This window comes from Mercenaria mercenaria, chromosome 13, assembly GCF_021730395.1.
Source record: "Mercenaria mercenaria strain notata chromosome 13, MADL_Memer_1, whole genome shotgun sequence".
Taxonomy (NCBI): Eukaryota; Metazoa; Mollusca; class Bivalvia; order Venerida; family Veneridae; genus Mercenaria; species Mercenaria mercenaria.
This window is the reverse complement of record NC_069373.1, coordinates 62,448,999-62,468,662: the sequence shown is the minus strand read 5'-3', so window position 1 is coordinate 62,468,662 and position 19,664 is coordinate 62,448,999. Positions and strand designations below refer to the sequence as shown.

General features: G+C 35.1%; 2 protein-coding genes across 2 annotated transcripts in view; one reads left to right on the top strand and one right to left on the bottom strand.

The window, feature by feature from the left end:
• The window catches only part of LOC123530265 (F-box DNA helicase 1-like), a 31,145-nt gene extending 17,589 nt beyond the window's left edge, over positions 1-13,556 (bottom strand). The window contains exons 1-7 of the mRNA XM_053522039.1: positions 12,208-13,556; positions 11,796-11,923; positions 6,312-6,435; positions 5,175-5,368; positions 4,480-4,602; positions 2,193-2,290; positions 319-397 (exon numbers count right to left, since the gene is read on the bottom strand). Coding sequence (XP_053378014.1) covers positions 319-397; positions 2,193-2,290; positions 4,480-4,602; positions 5,175-5,368; positions 6,312-6,435; positions 11,796-11,923; positions 12,208-13,416 — 1,955 coding nt within the window. The 5' untranslated portion in view covers positions 13,417-13,556. The remainder of the gene's footprint in view (positions 1-318; positions 398-2,192; positions 2,291-4,479; positions 4,603-5,174; positions 5,369-6,311; positions 6,436-11,795; positions 11,924-12,207) is intronic.
• Positions 13,557-13,736: 180 nt separating this feature from the next.
• Positions 13,737-19,664, top strand: part of LOC123528735 (zinc finger protein 235-like) — a 30,712-nt gene continuing 24,784 nt past the window's right edge. The window contains exons 1-2 of the mRNA XM_053522033.1: positions 13,737-13,834; positions 14,395-14,416. Of these exons, the coding sequence (XP_053378008.1) occupies positions 13,803-13,834; positions 14,395-14,416 (54 nt within the window). The 5' untranslated portion in view covers positions 13,737-13,802. The remainder of the gene's footprint in view (positions 13,835-14,394; positions 14,417-19,664) is intronic.

Here is a 19,664-nt window from a genome sequence, read left to right as displayed (position 1 = left end):
ACAAAAACGTACACATATTACAGCCCCATAAAGGATACTTTGGAAGGAAATGATGTCAACATGATCAAACAGTGCATTTTATGGACATTAAATTACTTTGATGGACAAAATATTCATTTTTCAGCTTTTTATATGTTTCATGCTAGAAAAGTGATAGCATATTTTCATTTTGTGTTATAACATCTGCAGAATCCCTCCAGGTAAGTTGGTACCCTCGCCCTACCTGGCTCAGGCAACAAGCAATCCCTTGGGATTCTGCAGATGTTATAACATGAAAAAATATTGCATTATCCCTACATAAACCTTCAATAAACTTACTTGTTATAGACAACTAGTAGAAACTTTTTGTCAGGTCTAAGCTGCGTATACCGCACTAAAGTAGTTGTTTTTCCTGTACCTGAAACAGAATATATTTCCCCATAACTCTTTTTTGTTGCTCTGAAAAGATTATGCAAAACTTTAACAATAAAATATTAAATATTCAGTTGCCAGCTACATTAACAATCATTTTTGTCATAAGTCTATATTTTAAATGCAAGGTGCTTGTGTCACACAATTAAGATGATTGTTCTTTACTGTCACACATTCTAGATGTTTATATTTTGTACCTATTTTTCTCTTCCAACATGCGATTTGCATTTGTACCACATGACTGTTTAACATATTTCCATACTGGATAGTGGAGACTATATATTTCATACTGGATGAAACAATAAATTTGGTTCGGATTTACAAGTTAAAGTTCCATTAGGCTTTTTATCCTGTCACTTGCAGTATTTTCGACCCGATATCAGGGTGCCGTATATCTTTCTTGATATACCGTCAGTTGATCATGTGACCAGTGATATACGGTCAGTTGATCATGTGACCTTATGATCCATATTGTTGTCATAAGAAAGTTTGCAACGAAACCATCATCATTGTGTTGGAAATGTCCAAACTAAGAAAATGAGTGGTCAAATAATGAGTTTTTTTTCAAAAACGAAGAAGTTATTGCAATTTTGCCGGTAATAACGTCATTATATAAGTGACGTCATTACGAATATGACGTCATTAAAGCGGTTGTCGCACACTTATCTTTGTAAAATAAATTGCCAAATATCGGAAAATGAAGTAATGACAAGATAAATAGAATAATAGGTTAGTGCCTAAGATGGAGAAAGTTTATCTGGCTCGGCTCCGGACGTTATCAGGTTCGCCTTCGGCTCACCCGATAACCTCCTCCACCTCGCCAGATAAACTTTCTCATCTACGGCACTAACCTATTATTCTCTATATATTTTATGTTAAAAACAGATAAAATAGCTGTTGAAATAGATGTTATGCATAATTACAAGGTAAGACAAGCACTACTTTTAATACTGTACATGAGCTTTTACATACAGAGCTATAAAAGGGAGGTAATAGAAAACAACAGATTCAATAAAACTGTGTACTATGTTCATCAGTATCTAAACCTTTGACAAGTATTAGAGAAAACAGTAATCAGAAATAGGCTCTAACAAGAAATTAACATATTTTATGTTCATAACGGAAAATGCGGCAGCCACATTTTAAACAAAGGCATTATGAACCTTTAAGTAAAAAATAAAAACTGTTGACAGATGCGAGTATCTACATGAAATTCAACATCAATACATGCTTGAAGTGATATATCTGTATATGTTTTATCAATGAGATAATGTCCATCTGTATTGCGTTCTATTTTTACTGGGAAAAAGAAGCATAAAATAAAAAGCTTATTTAACATTTTCCAGTACAGTACGGCATATTTTTGTACTCATACCCATCTTGTTTTGTTTTTAATGGGTACTCATCCAAATATATCTTCTAATATACCTTTAAAGATATTTCTATTTTAACCTGTAGCATTCCCTTAAAGTGGTCAAGCAGAACCTTTTAAATGAATCTGAGGATGCTACAGACCAAGTTTTGTGTAATTCTGTACCAGTAGTTTCAAAAATGTTTTTAAATAAATAGTGAATGATGGACACTGGACCATCCAACTAGCTCAATCTCACCGTTTGGTTCAAGAGAGCTAATAAAAGAGGGGAAATTTTGTATTGCAATGAAGTATACTATTTTTCATATAATATACAGCTGGAAGTTGCAACATTGCAAAATAAAAAAGAGACTTATACATGAAATAGTGACTGGGATAATGAATATTAAATAGAACATGACACACAAACCTGCAAAAGCCACAATTTTGATGATTTCATGAGGACCTGCCAGATGTTTTACAATACGTAACTGTTCGTGAGTGAGCTTTACACTGTCTGTCCCAGAGCTAAAATACAAAGTAACATGTACACCTTGAAATAATAATTATATTCAGGTTGAGTTAACTTGTTCTTTGGAAACATTAAAGTACATTTTAGAATGTCTTTTCCAAACTAGAGCTATCACTAAAGGTGATGAATGTACCCCCCGCATGCACTGACACAGTACATTGCAATTTGACGCACACAAGATTGCATAATTACGTGGACTGTATGTATATAGACTGTATGTATACAGTAAAGTAACAAAAAACAAAGTCCCATAACTATGCAGAATATTTATCTAAAAGAATGTAACATGCACCATGCACAACTAGGGTTGGTACTGATCACTTGTGTGAAGTTTCATTAAATTGTGTGTAAGTGTTTGGTAGATTAGGCATGCACAAGATTGCATATGCAGACTGTATGTACATAGTATGTTAACAAGAAACAAAGTCCCATAACTCTGCAATTTTTGTCGCTGAAAGAACCTAACATGCCCCATGCACAACTACTGCTGATACTGATCACTTGTGTGAAGTTTCATTAAATTGTGTCAAGGGGATGAGGAGAGATGGTGCGCACAAGATTGTGTCTATGTATATAGTACAGTAACAAAAAAACAAAGTCCCATAACTCTGCAAATTTTTTTTCTGAAAGAACCTAACATGCCCCATGCACAACTACTGTTGTTACTGATCACTTGTGTGAAGTTTCATTAAATTGTGTCAAGGGGATCAGGAGAGATGGTGCGCACAAGATTGTGTCTATGTATATAGTATAGTAACAAAAAAACAAAGTCCCATAACTCTGCAATTTTTTTTTTCTAAAAGAACCTAACATGCCCCATGCACAACTACTGTTGGTACTGATCACTTGTGTGAAGTTTCATTAAATTGTGTCAAGGGGATGAGGAGAGATGGTGCGCACAAGATTGTGTCTATGTATATAGTATAGTAACAAAAAAACAAAGTCCCATAACTCTGCAAATTTATTTTTCTAAAAGAACCTAACATGCCCCATGCACAACTACTGTTGGTACTGATCACTTGTGTGAAGTTTCATTAAATTCTGTCAAGGGGATAAGGAGAGATGGAGCGCAAAAGATTGCGTCTACGGACAGACGGAGAGACAGACAGACAGACGGACAGACAGACAGACAGACAGACAGACAGACAGACAGACAACCTGAAACCAGTATACCCCCCCTTACAACTTTGTTGTCGGGGGGTACAATAAATGTAAAAGAAATCTAAACTAGAAGATGCTTTTGTAGAAAAGCACATGTCTCCCCCAAAGCATAGTAGAAATAGGCAAAAAGTCAATAGGGGACAGAAGCAAAAGTCAAAGAGACATTGATGGTTGGCTTAGTGACTGAAATGCAACAGGGATCATATAATCAGCATGTACAATCATCCCATGAAGTTTCAACGTTCTGGGTCAAGGGTTCTCAAGTTATGAATCAGAAACTGTTTTCCATGTCCTGGCTCCTGTGACCCTGACCTTGATCTTTGATCAAGTAACCAAAAAAAAATGACAGGGTATCTATTCTGCAAGTCCAATCATCCTATGATGTTTCAACATTCTAGGTCAAGTGGTTCTCAAATTATTGATCTGAAACGGTTTTCCATGTTCACGTCCCCATGACCTTATCATTTGATCAAATGACCCCAAAAACAATAGGGGTCATCTACTCCATGAGTCCTATCACCCTACGAAGTTTCAACATTCCGGGTAACATTGTTCTTAAGTTATTGATCGGCACCAGTTTTCAATGTGTGTGGGTGTGTATTAGTGTGTGTGTGGGGGGGGGGGGGGGGGGGGGGTGGAGAAGAGAGACATAATAATGGGGCAGTAGCTGGGAAGATAAAGTAAAACTGAGAACTTTTACCAAAACTATAAAAATATCTGACCTCATTGACCTTGATATCTACGGTGCAAGAGCCTTTAACCACAAGGTGTCTACCCCCTATCAAGAACAATCCTTATGTAAGTTTTGTTGACAATAAGAGAAGTAGTTAAAGACATGGTGAAAATAAGGTGCTTGCCATAAAACTTTAAACTGCATGCAACTCCAATGTACGGGTGTGTACAACAGCCCTCCTTATTCTCTTAATAGTCATTGACACAATCTTATGTCATAACGATGTAGGATTAGTGATTATCATACCTACAATTTTATTATTAATGAAGTAAAAAGCTAAAATGTCAATACCTGTACTTAACCAATGACTGTTGGCCACCTTTGTTTTCTGACATAACGGAATGAAGATCTGCACAACTTGATGAGGAAGCATTCTCAAACAAATACAATGCATAGAACAGTCTGTAGTGCATTCTGAAATAACAGTATAACACACAATGCCAATTATCAGATTCTAAGTTTTGTTATACTTGCAATTCTACAGAATGCTTTTAGCTACATGTAGAACTATATCCACCCCCATCCATCAAATGTTTGACATAGTCTTCAGGAAGAACCAGGGAACCAAAGTTAACTTCTGGTATAAAAGTATTAGCCCCCAACAGCTAACTCTTACTTATTCTTTTTGCAAGACACAAATAAAGATCATATTTTTTCTTTAAGCAAAAAAGACTGAATACTGACTCTGAATAACAACTTGGAAAACACCCAATGAACATAATCATAAAACATATAAATAAAGAAATTCCTCTTCATAATATGTAACATGTGAAAAATCAAATTTTGCATGCATGATATTTCATGGTTTTTAGTGAAACAGCTTTTTCATTGGGATACAAGTTTGTGGATTTCAGCATCTTGTTGGTAAACTGAAAGGGGATTTCATTTGTTTGCTAGGTTTAAATTTTGCGGGTTAACATGACCAGTAAACCCACTAAACTCCCATGAATATCAAGAACTTTGTAGTGAATAACCAAGATACAAACCCATTCCAGACATCACAGGGTTTTGCCAGTTTGAAGGCATACAGGAAAGTTGCTATACAGTACAGGCATTCTATGATCTCCTTGGAAGTACACTGTGATGAACTGACAGACAAACATCGAATGATCTCCTGCACCTCATAAACATTGTGTGCTACTATCACAAGTATGGTTATCACAGACCAGGGGTTTGGTTCCTGCAGTATATAATACATATTTGAGCTGCGCCATGTGAAAACCTACATAGTGGCTTTGCGACCAGCATGGATCCAGACCAGCCTGCACATCTGCGCAGTCTGGTCAGGATCCATGCTGTTCGATAATGGTTTCTCTAATTGCAACAGGATTTGAAAGCGAACAGTATGGATCCTGACCAGACTGCGCAGATGCGCAGGCTGGTCTGGATCCATGCTGGTCGCAAAGCCACTATATTGGTCTTCTCATGGCGCGGCTCATTTTATTATCATTTAATATCATTGGTATAAATTTTATGGATTTCTTATTAAAGTTATTATAAAGCTGATGTAACTGAGAATATGTAACGTGATATATGTGAGAAATGCGACCTCAAAATCCATGTTTACAAGTTAGTCCCTACTGAATAACTGAAAGTGATGAAATTGAACACAAATTATACTTAGTGAGATTTTACAGTATGTGTATGGATTTTTTCTGCAAGTCTATCACACATATGAATATAAAGATTAAATTTGAAGTATTTAAAAGTATACAGTGACATCAATATCATTTGTCCGAGACTAATTCTTGTGGTATTCAGTGTTGTGTACATAAATAAAATGCCCGTATTTTCATCTAAATAATTTTACAACCAATTTAATTTACACCCCTACAAAATAACAATTTTGCTTCAAACCACAAAATATAATGGTGATTAAATTAAATCATTTCACTCTAAAGGTGTATTAAATTACCGAAACAGTTTCAAACCAGTATATTATATCAGAATTTATAATGCAACTAAAATGACAGATTTGTAGCTTTGTTTACTTCTTGGACGATAAGCAGACAAAGACATTCAGTCACACTTCTTTTCATCAACAGATTAAAAAAAGTTAAAATCCAACATTGAATTTTTTTTCAAATCATGTTCTGATTTAATGCATGGGATTTCAAACTTACTTCATGAGTTTTGCAGTCCTGCAATCTTTCATCTATGAGATCTTTTGCCCAGCTATACTTATTGTGCTTCTGAAGACACTGTAGCATATCTGAGGCAGTGATTGGCTTGAAGTTCTTCATGTACCTAATGAATAGCAAAATAATAGGAAGCTGTAATCAAACCATTGTAATCAATGTTAAGTTTTCTGATTATAAATATATACTGCAGTTAATGCAGAGCTTTATAAGTTTTATTGTCAAAATTCATTTAAGTGGAAAAGTATTGTTTCACCTATTGATAAAAGTAAGGGACAATACTATCAAGTCCAGCATCAACATTCGTTGCACAGTCTAGAAATCAACCAATGGCAAGGTTGCATTCTGAGGCTGCATCTTTAAAACACAGACTTATAACTTTGGAACTATTCATGGAAATAAAACTTCTGTGAAAATCATCCTGTGATAAAAATGTTAACAATTTCAGTAAAAAGTATACATTAAACTTGCAAGACTCCCATTATGTTTTAAAGTAAAATTGTGTTCATAAGACACAGATGTCCCCCTAATATGTGCCATCCCCTAAATAGCAATGTTTTTAGTACAATCTTCACATGAAGGATGTTTGACTAAAAGTTTGAAGCAAACTGTATTTAGATAAGGTTGTGCATCTGAGCAACTTTAAATCCATTTCTTCAACAAGAGGGTCATGATGACCCTGGATCGCTCACCTGAGTAATATGAGCTACATGTTTCAAAGATCAAACTGATGATAAAATATTAAGAAAGTCAGTAGGTCACATTCATGGTCAATGAAATTCAGTTTTACAACTGGTGTGCAAAACTGTGTATGTCATCAAAATTTCAAGGCTGTATCTTAAAAAACAAGAAAGTAGGTCAGTAGGTCAAGGTCAAAGTCAAGTGACATCATACTAATTACTACTTGGGTTCATCAGGTAATTATTATTAAAAAGTCTTGGAAATAGGATCAAATGATTTTTTTAAGTATTTTTTCCTATACAACTCACATAGTAACTAAGTTACCCCAGGGCGGGGCTTCTTTTAACCCCAGGGGCATAAATTGAATAATTTTCGTAGAGGACTACTAGACAATGCATCATACCAAATATCAAAAGCATAGGTTGTATGGTTTCAGACAAGAAGATTTTTAAAGTTTTTTTCCTATATAAGTCTAAATCAAAATTTGGACCCCCAGGGCAGGGCCTCTTTTCACCCCAGGGGTACAATTTTAACAATTTTGGTTGAGGACCATAAGACAATGCTACAAACCAAATATCAAAGGTCTAAGTGTTGTGGTTTCAGACTAGAAGATTTTTAAACTTTTTTTCATATATAAGTCTATGTAAAACTTGAGACCCCTAGGGCGGGGCCATATTTAACCCTAGAGGGATAATTTGAAAAATCTTGGTAGAGGACCACTAGAGGATGCTACATACCAAATATCAAAGCCCTAGGCTGTGTGGTTTTGTACAAGAAGATTTTCAAAGTTTTCCCTATATAAGTCTTTATAAACCATGTGACCCCCGGGGTGGGGCCATATTTGACCCTAGGGGGATAATTTGAATAATTTGGTAGAGGACCACTACATGATGCTACATACCAAATATCAGAGCCCTAGACCATGTGGTTTTGTACAAGAAGATTTTCAAAGTTTTCCCTATACAAGTCTATATAAACCATGTGACCCTGGGGTGGGACCATATTTGACCCTAGGGGGATAATTTGAATAATTTTGGTAGAGGACCACTAGATGATGCTACACACCATATAATTAAGCCCTAGGCCAATGTTGGCAAAAAGCCGGTCAATATGAGTATTGACCGGGCCGGCGGTCAATACTGGTTAAAACCGGTCAATACTGGTCGATTCAATACTATATACTAAATAATATAAAATTTTGTTCATTAAAAAATATAGTGGTCAATACTGGTCGATTCAGTTTTGGTTTGTGGCAATGTGTCCTGGTCAGGCTCAGTTTTGGACAATATACTTAGACTGGTTAGTGGTCAATACTAGTTTATTCAATGCTTTTATCTTCTTACAGTTGCCTTTATTTTAAATTAATTACAGATTTTATTAATATAAATTACACTCATTGAAACGGACAGTACTGGTCAATTCAAATTCTGGTCCTACGCAATATCCCTGATTAATACATATAGTGGTCAATACTGGTCAGTTGAATACTTTGATTGCATGACTTATTTTACCATGTTCAGGCATCTCAATAATACAGTGGGATTATAGGAGAGATCGTGTTTGTATACAAATCCGGTGTATTTTCTATTTTTAGAACTGATAAGACAGTGATCGGGTGGGCAGAAGCCAATCGTCCATGTTTTTTTGTAAACAGTGATGTTTTTGTAACGGTCTAAACTTTTTTAAAACACAAATTACATAAATAATTTTTTGATCAATGGAAAGGTTATAAAACAAGCAATTTATTGATTATTTTTAATTGTTATTTCGAAATAAAATGGATTAATTATGAACGATTAACTTACACTGTTTTTCTAAAGGCTGTGAAAATCACTACGCCGCTTTTAAAATTATATGTCATTTAAAATGTGATCCTGACAGCTAATTAGTGACTAGATAGACAGGTCTGCAACATCTGTTGTATACTGTAAGACATGGTGTCAATTAGGCAATGTGACAATTGTTATCAAAACACAATTAAACCACTTCCATGAAAGGGTCCAGGTGTTTTGCAGCAGTTTTTCATTAAATTATAAATTTATACCAATATAAAAAATCATTAGATTTATCACTTGTGAATCAAACACTTACTGCTACAGTTTATGAAATACTTTCTACAAATGAAGTTAGCAAAACTATATATCTTTGTAATCTAATCTAACAGAAAATGTTTAATAACCAGTATCAATCAGTATTGACCAATCAATCACTTCTGACCAATTTGGGAGTATTGATTTGGTTGCTTTAACTAAATACTAATGCCTGCATTCACCATAATCAAGCCCCAGATGTTCTTAAACAGTCATTATTTAATTGTTCATAAAGTTTTCAAAATATCTTAACAGTCAGTATTGACTAATTGACCAGTATTGACCAATCGACCAGTATTGACCATTTCAGGGAGTATTGACCGGGGCGGTTTTAACCGGTTAAAACCGCTGGTTAAAGGTTTTAACCACCCAACACTGCCCTAGGCCCTGTGGTTTTGGACAAGAAGATTTTTAAAGTTTTTCCTTGCGGTTGCCATGGCAACCAGAGTTCTGCATGGAATTCAATTCTTTGAACAATTTTGAAAGGGGGCCACCCAAGGATCATTCCTGTGAAGTTTGGTGTAATTCTGCCCAGTGGTTTTCAAGAAGATTTTTTTAGAAAATGTTGATGGACACATGACGGACGACACACACCGCACGACAGACATTGAGCGGTCACAATAGCTCACCATGAGCCTTTGGCTCAGGTGAGCTAAAAAGTGTTTGAGAAGTTGAACACACAAATTTCTTCACTATAGCCTTTTTTGTGAAATTAAGAACGGACAATAATTCTTATAAAAATAGCACAGTAAAAAGTCCATTATTTATGGTCATCTGCACATCAAGCTTAGTTATGTATGAAAGTCTGAAGCATATCCTTTCAATAGTGTTTGAGGAGTTGGACACACAAGATTTTTCTCTATATTCTATACAGCAAAACTATCGACGGGGCCATAATTGTGGTAAAAATAGCCACAAAAGTTCCTTCCTTCATAGCCATGACATCTGCACATCAAGACGTATGAACAGACAGACACACAGACAGCAGCAATGATATATGCCTCCCACATAAATTCGGGGGCATAAAAAAGAGCAAGCTGCTATGATTATAGTTTTACAATTTCCATTTAGTTGTAAAATAGCTACTTAAGGAGGTAGGTTACCTTGATATTTGTATGTGCGCATGTCCAACCGGAAGCTAACGTGATGATTTACGACGACGTTTACGACAACCTAAATGTGTTTGTATATCCATTCTTTTGAAAACAAATCATGAACCTGTCTCCGATCTGATGCTTTATGTTTTAATAATGCAGAAATAATGGATAAATTGCCGCAGAAACGCTTTCAAAACAATGTTGCCTTAAAATGACGTCATTGACGTCATGACGATTACGTGTCAGTTACCGCGCAAAATTAATAGCTTTTCTTTTGAAAGTACGTAATTCTATGCATTTTCTTTATTTGAACTATTTTCAAACAGCCATTATTTGTTGAGATATTTTTTATGAGTCTTTCGCGATGAATGATAATCAATGTTTTACTTCTCTTATGTAGTTATATTGAAATGTTATGCGGAATGTAAGAAAATGGATGATGGAAACCATGTTATTCGGAATATAGTTCGGTGAAAGGTTACTTGTTACGGCCATTTTCAAATAAAGAACTACCAGTTTGATTTGTAATACCTATTTTTCAGTTTCCGTTGATAATTTGTTACTTGTATACTAAAATTAAGATCTAAAATTGTTCAAATTTCAGTAAAAAATTGTGGTTTCTTGAATTGAATTGATGTTACCATGGAAACGAAGCCCGTGACCTATATATCTAAATGTAAAATTCAAAAGCGTTGACACTGGTCTATTTAAGGAACACAGCTTCGGCTTTTTATTTTCATTTCAACAATATCCATGAGAATAATAGCAGCATGCTGAACGATTTTTCCATGAGAAATGCCAGACGAAGGGTACTGCTGTAAGCATTTTAAGCTGTGAAATTTGTTAGAATAAATGCAAATAAGACGAAAATATAACTTACGTTAGAAATGATATGTTGTAAAGCTACAATAACAAGAAAGATAATTTTATTCAATATTTTTCATAAGAAATTACGACAAAAAGCAAGATCTAAGCGATTTTAAACATCTCTGTTGCCATGGTTACTATAAACTTTAAGAAAAATAGGGCACCATGTAAAGTGCTTGATATTTTGCTAATAATATTACCCAAATATTCCATATTGGTCATTAACAGAATGGCACTGAAGCCGTCGAGAAACCCGTTTTTTATACATAATTGTTTAAAAATGAGAGAAAATGCGTTACCATGGAAACACGAGCCCCGCGACATATACATTTTAAGCGTATATTAGAAAGCTAACGCGCATACTAGTAAAATTATCAATTATGCAGACTTCTACGGATATCGATGAAACTAATATACACTGAAAAGTGTTAAATATCCGCATTTTCCTTCTTTTTTCAATATAAAATACCTTTGAAGGGTCATGTTCTTCAAACCTGGATAAAAAAAGAACTTAAAGGGACAGAGATAAACGAAATTGAGATTGTAACAGCTAAAACATCATATTACACGAAATACAAAAAATTACTGCGGTTCAACTAATTTGAATTTACCCTGGTAACAAGGTAACCTACCTCCTTAACAACAGTTTGGGATGCAATTCTTTCAATCAAAAGTATAATTATTTGTTCTATAGTATATACTATATAGAAATGTTATCAAAATGCCAATTTTACCTGATTAATGAAGACAGGTACAAAGCTGGTTGGTTCATTCCATGTTTGTGCATTGTGTTTTGAATGAACTCTCTGCTAGAACCCTCGTCAGATTTTAACTTATGATATAGCTTCTTCCATGGCACAAACTGAAAATATCAAATGGGAAAGTTGAACTTATATAACATGAACCAGTTCTAAGTACTTTTATCATCTCTTTTCACTACATTAATTATAAACCTGAACCCAGTTTTTGTCATTTCTAAAATTCATGAATACATTTAAAATGTATGGCATAACTTGACCTGTAGACTTTGTAAGGTTATATTTATAATTTCAATGTATTAACATAACATTGATAGATTGAGAATAAATTACAATGAAACATTTCAATATTTACGATTTACTGCAGTAGTTTATCAAGTAGGATTACCTTTTCATCTGCTATAATACTATTCCATTGCAAGCACACTCTGTTGCTGTTTAAGCATAAATCTAGCAATGGAAGTTGGCAAAAAATATTTTCAAGAACTTCCGGTGGCAGTCTCTCAAAGTAATTAACTTTTTCTTCTTTTGGATATGACCCAGTTCCAAGCAGCCCATATTTATCTGACCCAACATTTCCTACTTTCTTCCCAGTACTGCTAATTATACTATCATTGGATGCATTATCCTCCATATCAGAGTCAAATGCAGTATTCATGTCAAAACTATCACTATCAAAATATTTTGCACCTTCATTTTTGAATGTCTTTAAAAATGGAGAACTGACTGGTTTAGTTTTCTTGCCCTTTGGTTTACTCTTTGGGTCAAAATGTTTGGCTGCTTCAAACAACTGTTTAACAACAGCATTGTCAGAGATGCTTGATTTCTGACTATTTTCCTGTGACAAGCTTGGACTACAAGAGGGACTATCATCACTTATATAAATACAAGATTTACTGTCTGTTGCTGATAGCTTCTTAATTGGAGAGTACATAACAGTGCTTGATGATGTAGGTTTTGATTCATTTACAGTATTTTGTTTTACCACTTTGCAAGAATGATCTGTAGATCCTGTAGGAGTGCTCGAAGACACAAACCCTCTAAGACTGCCTTGATTTGCTATCTGTTTGATTTGCTTTCCTTTATTAATAGAGTGAGATTTTTTAAATGAGGAGTCAGGGTTTTCAGTAAATCTGTTTGAAATCTGTGGCCTGTGTTCATGTTTGATATCATACATTTTTGAGGCAGACACAAAACCTTGAGATGACTGGAATGAATTTAATTGGAAGACGTTTTGCTTATCACAGTCACTTTCTTCATTAGCAGCAACCCTGTCCTGGAAACTTTCAGTTTTTCGTCTTTTATTTCTTATTACTGGGTGCAAGCCCCTGTTTACATCCTTGTTTGCAGCATTTTGTGACGCCATATGAGGATTAGATAAAGGCATGGCCCCTTCTTCGGTGTTTACTAGATCCGAGCATGCTTCAGAACCCAAATGTAATCTCTTTCGTTTTGATGTTTGTGCTTTCTCAACACTCATGTCTAGTTTAACACCACTGAGGCTCTCAAGTCTATCATATGAATTTTGGATCACATCAAGATCATCAGTGTCACCAGTTTCCGCGAGCGCTATTTTTTCAACTGATATTTCCTTCATGATAGGTATGAAATAATGCTATGAGAGGAAAATAAAAGTATCAATGCAGATACGTTGGCCTGCCATTCTGTGACTCTAAATATTTTTCGGAACCAATTTACAAAAAAACTTCCAACTTTCGTTTCAGCTTTCAAAACAGTCGCTCGCATCACTATAAACAAACAAGTATATTATTATAAAAAGTCGAAATATCGTTAAACAGTTGATATGGATCATTTGTACTTTTTAATTTTAAAACATCTTTTTACCAATTTAACTGTTTATGCTATTTTAGTGCTTTTAAACATAAAAATGTTACTTATATTTGTTTAAGGACTTAAGCGGCAGTAAAAGCAATAACAACAACAACTACAAAATAAGCTCTGCACTTTAGTTATTTTAAAGTTATGTCATCTGCAGAGGAAAATAAAAATAATATGAACTAAGGCAAAGCCTCAAAACGAGCTCAAAGAAATCGGATTTATCTAAAAATATTATGCATCATTTATTTGTCACAAAGAAACTATTCACTAGTCACAAGATATTCAGGAGAACCTATTCACTTGAAAAAGTCTACATTTAGTGACACCATGCCTATAACAGTGAATATCATACGTTGCAAAATTTATGGGAAGCCGGTGTCACGGTGACGTCATTACCGCGTTCCCTTTTCTTTCTGCTTATTAATGACATTTTTTCCATTTTCTGGCCGATGCTTGATCTTTTAAATGCAAATATTTTTTTTTTCAAACAACTGGAAATCATTCTTTCATTATTGTTGAGTGATGAATAATTTTTAGCAATTGAATGAAGTTCTGTATTCACTCCGGAAAGAAGTACTTCCTGTGAGCACCAGTCCGCTAGGGTGCGCTTTTTTAAAACTTCCGACGAAACTTTTCAAATCCATCACCAAGTGTGAAAGTAGATCTATACTTGCGTTACCGTAAAGCTCGATTCTCGAGCAGGCCCTTCGGGCCTGCTCTTCGAGCTCGCTAATATTTTAGAAGTATTCAAAGAAAAGGTACGGTCATTGTATCCGGTAAAAGTCCTCTTCATATATAAATATCCGTGCCACTATCTAACACAGGGTCAAGCACCCCCCACCTCCCCTCACTGCCCTAGTCCAAATAAAAGGACGTTTTGGGACAGAGTGATAATTTTTGACTGTCTCTGTCATGTCCAAAGTTATTCTGCATATTTCTATTAGGAAATCCACAATGAAATCAGTTGGGAACGTTTTCTGGTATAATCTATAATTATGGTATGATGAGTAACATGTCGGTAAATAGCTGTACATAGCTAATGTTTTCCTGTTTATATATATGCACTGACTTTAAATAAAATTTATATTGTATGTACAATGAGTTTGTAACAATTACAAGCCAGTCAGACCAGTATATTATGACTTTTTTAGATTTTTAATGCCTTCGTTTTCCTAATATTAGTTATAAAAATTCAGGTACGGGTAATTTTAAGGCTTATCGGGATGACAACTATAAAGTATCAGATCATAAAATAAGTCATCCTGATAAACCAAATGAGTAAGGCTATCACTGCCCCTGCAAAATATCAGCCAATATTTTAGTCTTATAAAACACTGTAAGCACATATGGCAAACATTGAATATTATTTGTGACAAGTCTCTCTCCCCTCTCTCGCCTAGTCGAAGTAGTCCAATGCATACAGTTTGTTTTATGATAATAGTGTGACCGGTCAAACTAATCCGATGCATACAGTTTGTTTTAAAGTCTGACAGGTCAAACTGTGGCTACAAATGTCAGAAATTAAAAGCAGCCACTCGGAGAAAGTAAGCTTGTCTCCTGTACTCTAGCCCCAGCAAAATATCAGCCGATATTTTTAGTCTTATAAAACACGCTGAGCACATCAAACTTTGTTTTGTGACAAATTCAGCATGTTTTAAAAATTACTGTATACTATCATGCAATAAAAAGTAAAAGACAACTTACTCCAAGCATTTCAACACAAATTGCTTACAAGTCCAAGGAATACGAGAATAGATCCGAGCTTGGTTTGTGTTGCACAGTCAAATTTACCAACAGAGCCGGGACACATGTATATGATATCATCATTGGTTATAATAAAAATACTTACCATCAAAGTCATCTGCCGTATCGGCTGAGAGGTCTGAGGCGCTGGTTCATAGACTTTAGTGCTGCATGCTTTTTGTCAGGGCGATCTGTTTTTTTTCTTAGGTAATATTTCTAATATTTTCATATTCTTTTTAGCTCACCTGAGCCAAAGGCTCATGGTGAGCTTTTGTGACTGCTCGATGTCCGTCAACATTTAAAAAAAACTTCTTGAAAAGCACTGGGCAGAATTACACGAAACTTCACAGGAATGATCCTTGGGCGGCCCCCTTTCAAAATTGATCAATGAATTGAATTCCATGCAGAACTCTGGTTGCCATGGCAACCGAAAGGAAAAACTTTAAAAATCTTCTTGTCCAAAACCACAGTGCCTAGGTATTTGATATCTGGTATGTAGCTTCATCCAGTGGTCCTCTACCAAGATTGTTCAAATTATCCCCTAGGGTCAAATATGGCCCCGTTCCTGGGGTCACATGGTTTATATAGACTTACGTAGGAAAAAAAAGTCTTCTTGTCTGAAACCACAAGACATAGACCTTCGATATTTGGTTTGTAGCATTGTCCCATGGTCCTCAACCAAAATTGTTCAAATTGTACTCCTGGGGTGAAAAGAGGCCATGCCCTGAGGGTCCCAAGTTTTCTGTGGACTTATATAGGAAAAAACTTTAAAAATCTTCTTGTCTGAAACCACAAGACTAAGGCTTTTGATATTTGGTATGATGCATTGCCTAGTAGTCCTCTATCAAAACTGTTCAAATCATACCCCTGGTGTTAAAAGAGGCCCCGCCCCAGGGTCACTATTATATGAGTTATATAGGAAAAAATACTTAAAAAATTATCTGATTCTATTTCCAAGACTGTTTAATTATTATTAGCTGTTGATCCCAAGTAATATGATGTCACTTGACTGTGACCTTGACCTAATCTGACCTACTTTCTTGTTTTAAGCTCGACTATTCGAAGAATAGTCTAGCTATTCTACTCACCCTGGCGTCGGCGTCACACCTTGGTTAAGTTTTTGCATGCAAGTACATACAGCCATCAATTAAAGGCATATAGTTTTGAAACTTATTTTTTCTTTTTCTAGGTCAATTACCAACCTCTCTGGGTCAAGTCCCATAACTCTGACATGTATTTTGAGCAAATTATGCCCCCTTTTGGACTTAGAAAATTTTTGTTAAAGTTTTACATGCAAGTCACTATCTCCAAAACTAATGCAGATATTGATTTGAAACTTTACATGTGTCTTCGGGGTTATAAAACTAGTTGATAGCAGCAAGTCCCATAACTCTGACTTCATTTTTGGCAAATTATGCCCCCTTTTGGACTTAGAAAATTCTGGTTAAAGTTTTTCGTGTAAGTACATACAGCTATTTCTAAAAGGCATATAGATTTGAAACTTATTTATTCTTTTTCTAGATCAATTACCAACCTCACTGGGTCAAGACCCATAACTCTGACATGTATTTTGAGCAAATTATGCCCCCTTTTAGACTTAGAAAATTTTGGTTAAAGTTTTACATGCAAGTTATCTCCAAAACTAACGCAGATATTGATTTGAAACTTCACATGTGTCTTCGGGATTATAAAACTAGTTGATAGCAGCAATTCCCATAACTCTGACTTTCATTTTGGCCAAATTATGCCCCCTTTTGGACTTAGAAAATTCTGGTTAAAGTTTTGCGTGCAAGTACATACTGCTATTTCTAAAAGGCATATAGATTTGAAAGTTATTTTTTCTTTTTCTAGATCAATTACCAACCTCACTGGGTCAAGTTTCATAACTCTGACATGTTTTTAGCTTGACTATTCGAAGAATAGTCTAGCTATTCTACTTACCCTGGCGTCGGCGTCACACTTTGGTTATGTTTTTGCATGCAAGTACATACAGCCATCAATTAAAGGCATATAGCTTTGAAACTTATTTTTTCTTTTTCTAGGTCAATTACCAACCTCTCTGGGTCAAGTCCCATAACTCTGACATGTATTTTGAGAAAATTATGCCCCCTTTTGGACTTAGAAAATTTTGGTTAAAGTTTTACATGCAAGTTACTATCTCCAAAACTAATGCAGATATTGATTTGAAACTTCACGCGTCTTCGGGGATATAAAACTAGTTGATAGCAGCAAGTCCCATAACTCTGACCTTCATTTTGGCCAAATTATGCCCCTTTTGGACTTAGAAAATTCTGGTTAAAGTTTTTCGTGCAAGTACATACGGCTATTTCTAAAAGGCTATTACTAAAAGTCCCATAACTCTGACCTTCATTTTGGCCAAATTATGCCCTCCTTTTGGACTTTAAGCAAATTCTGGTTAAAGTTTTGTGTGCAAGTACATACAGCTATTACTAAAAGGCATATAGATTTGAAACTTATTTTTTCTTTTTCTAGATCAATTACTAACCTCACTGGATCAAGTCCCATGACTCTTACTTGTATTTTGAGCAAATTATTCCCCTTTTTGGACTAAGAAAATCCTGGTTAAAGTTTTGTGTGCAAGTACATACAGCAATTACTAAAAGGCATATAGATTTGAAACTTATTTTTTCTTTTTCTAGATCAATTACCAACCTCACTGGATCAAGTTCCATAACTCTGGCATGTATTTTAGGCAAATTATGCCCCCGTTTGCACTTTAAAATTTCTGGTTAAAGTTTTACATGCGAGTTTCTATCTCCAAAACTAATGCAGATATTGAATTGAAACTTCACGTGCCTTCGGGGTTATAAAACTAGTTGATAGCAGCAAGTCCCATAACTGATATGCATTTTGGTCAAATTATGCCCCCTTTTGAACTTAAAACTGTTTTGATATTTAACCTTTTTGGGTAATATTTTCCTGCTTCTGGGACAATATTTCGAATAGTCGAGCTTGGCTGTCTTACGGACAGCTCTTGTTTGAGCAAATTATGCCCCCTTTTAGACTTAGAAAATTTTGGTTAAAGTTTTACATGCAAGTTATTATCTCCAAAAGTAATGCAGATATTGATTTGAAACTTAACATGTGTCTTCGGGGTTATAAAACTAGTTGATAGCAGCAAGTCCCATAACTCTGACCTTCATTTTGGCCAAATTATGCCCCCTTTTGGACAGCAAATTCTGGTTAAAGTTTTGCGTGCAAGTACATACAGCTATTACTAAAAGGCATATAGATTTGAAACTTATTTTTTCTTTTTCTAGATCAATTACTAACCTCACTGGATCAAGTTCCATAACTCTGGCATGTATTTTGGGCAAATTATGCCCCCTTTTGGACTTTGAAAATTCTGGTTAAAGTTTTACATGTGAGTTTCTATCTCCAAAACTAATGCAGATATTGAATTGAAACTTCACATGTGCCTTAGGGGTTATAAAACTAGTTGATAGCAGCAAGTCCCATAACTGATATGCATTTTGGTCAAATTATTCCCCCTTTTGAACTTAAAACTCTTTTGATATTTAACCTTTTTAGGTAATATTTTCTTGCCTCTGGGACAATATTTCGAAAAGTCGAGCTTGGCTGTCTTACGGACAGCTCTTGTTTAAGATACAGCCTTGAAATTTCGATGACATACACAGTTTTGCACACTGATTATAAAACTGAATTTCATTGACCATGAATGTGACCTACTGACTTTCTTAATACTTTAGCATCAGTTTGACATTTGAAACATGTAGCTCATAGCCTCATATTACTCAGGTGAGCGATCCAGGGTCATCATGACCCTCTTGTTATTGACATAATCTCAAGATTAAAAGAAACAAGAGCTGTCAGTGGACAGCGCGCTTGACTATTCTCAGTGCTTGATAGTATAATATAAGCTATGAGTAAAACTTTAACATTACAATAAGCATATTCTAAGTCGAAAAGGGGCCATAATTCAGTCAAAATTGCTTAATAGAGTTGCCTCCTCCTTTTTACAGACTGGGGTCATGATGGTAAACAAGTATGCAAAATATGAAAGCAATATCTTAATGGACTTTGAAAATATTTGGGGTGGTACGCAAACTTTAACATTACAATAAGCATATTCTAAGTCAAAAAGGGGCCATAATTCAGTCAAAATGCTTGATATAGAGTTGCCTCCTCCTTTTCACAGACTGGGGTCATGATGGTAAACAAGTATGCAAAATATCTAAGTAATATCTCAATGGACTTTGAAAATATTTGGGGTGGTATGCA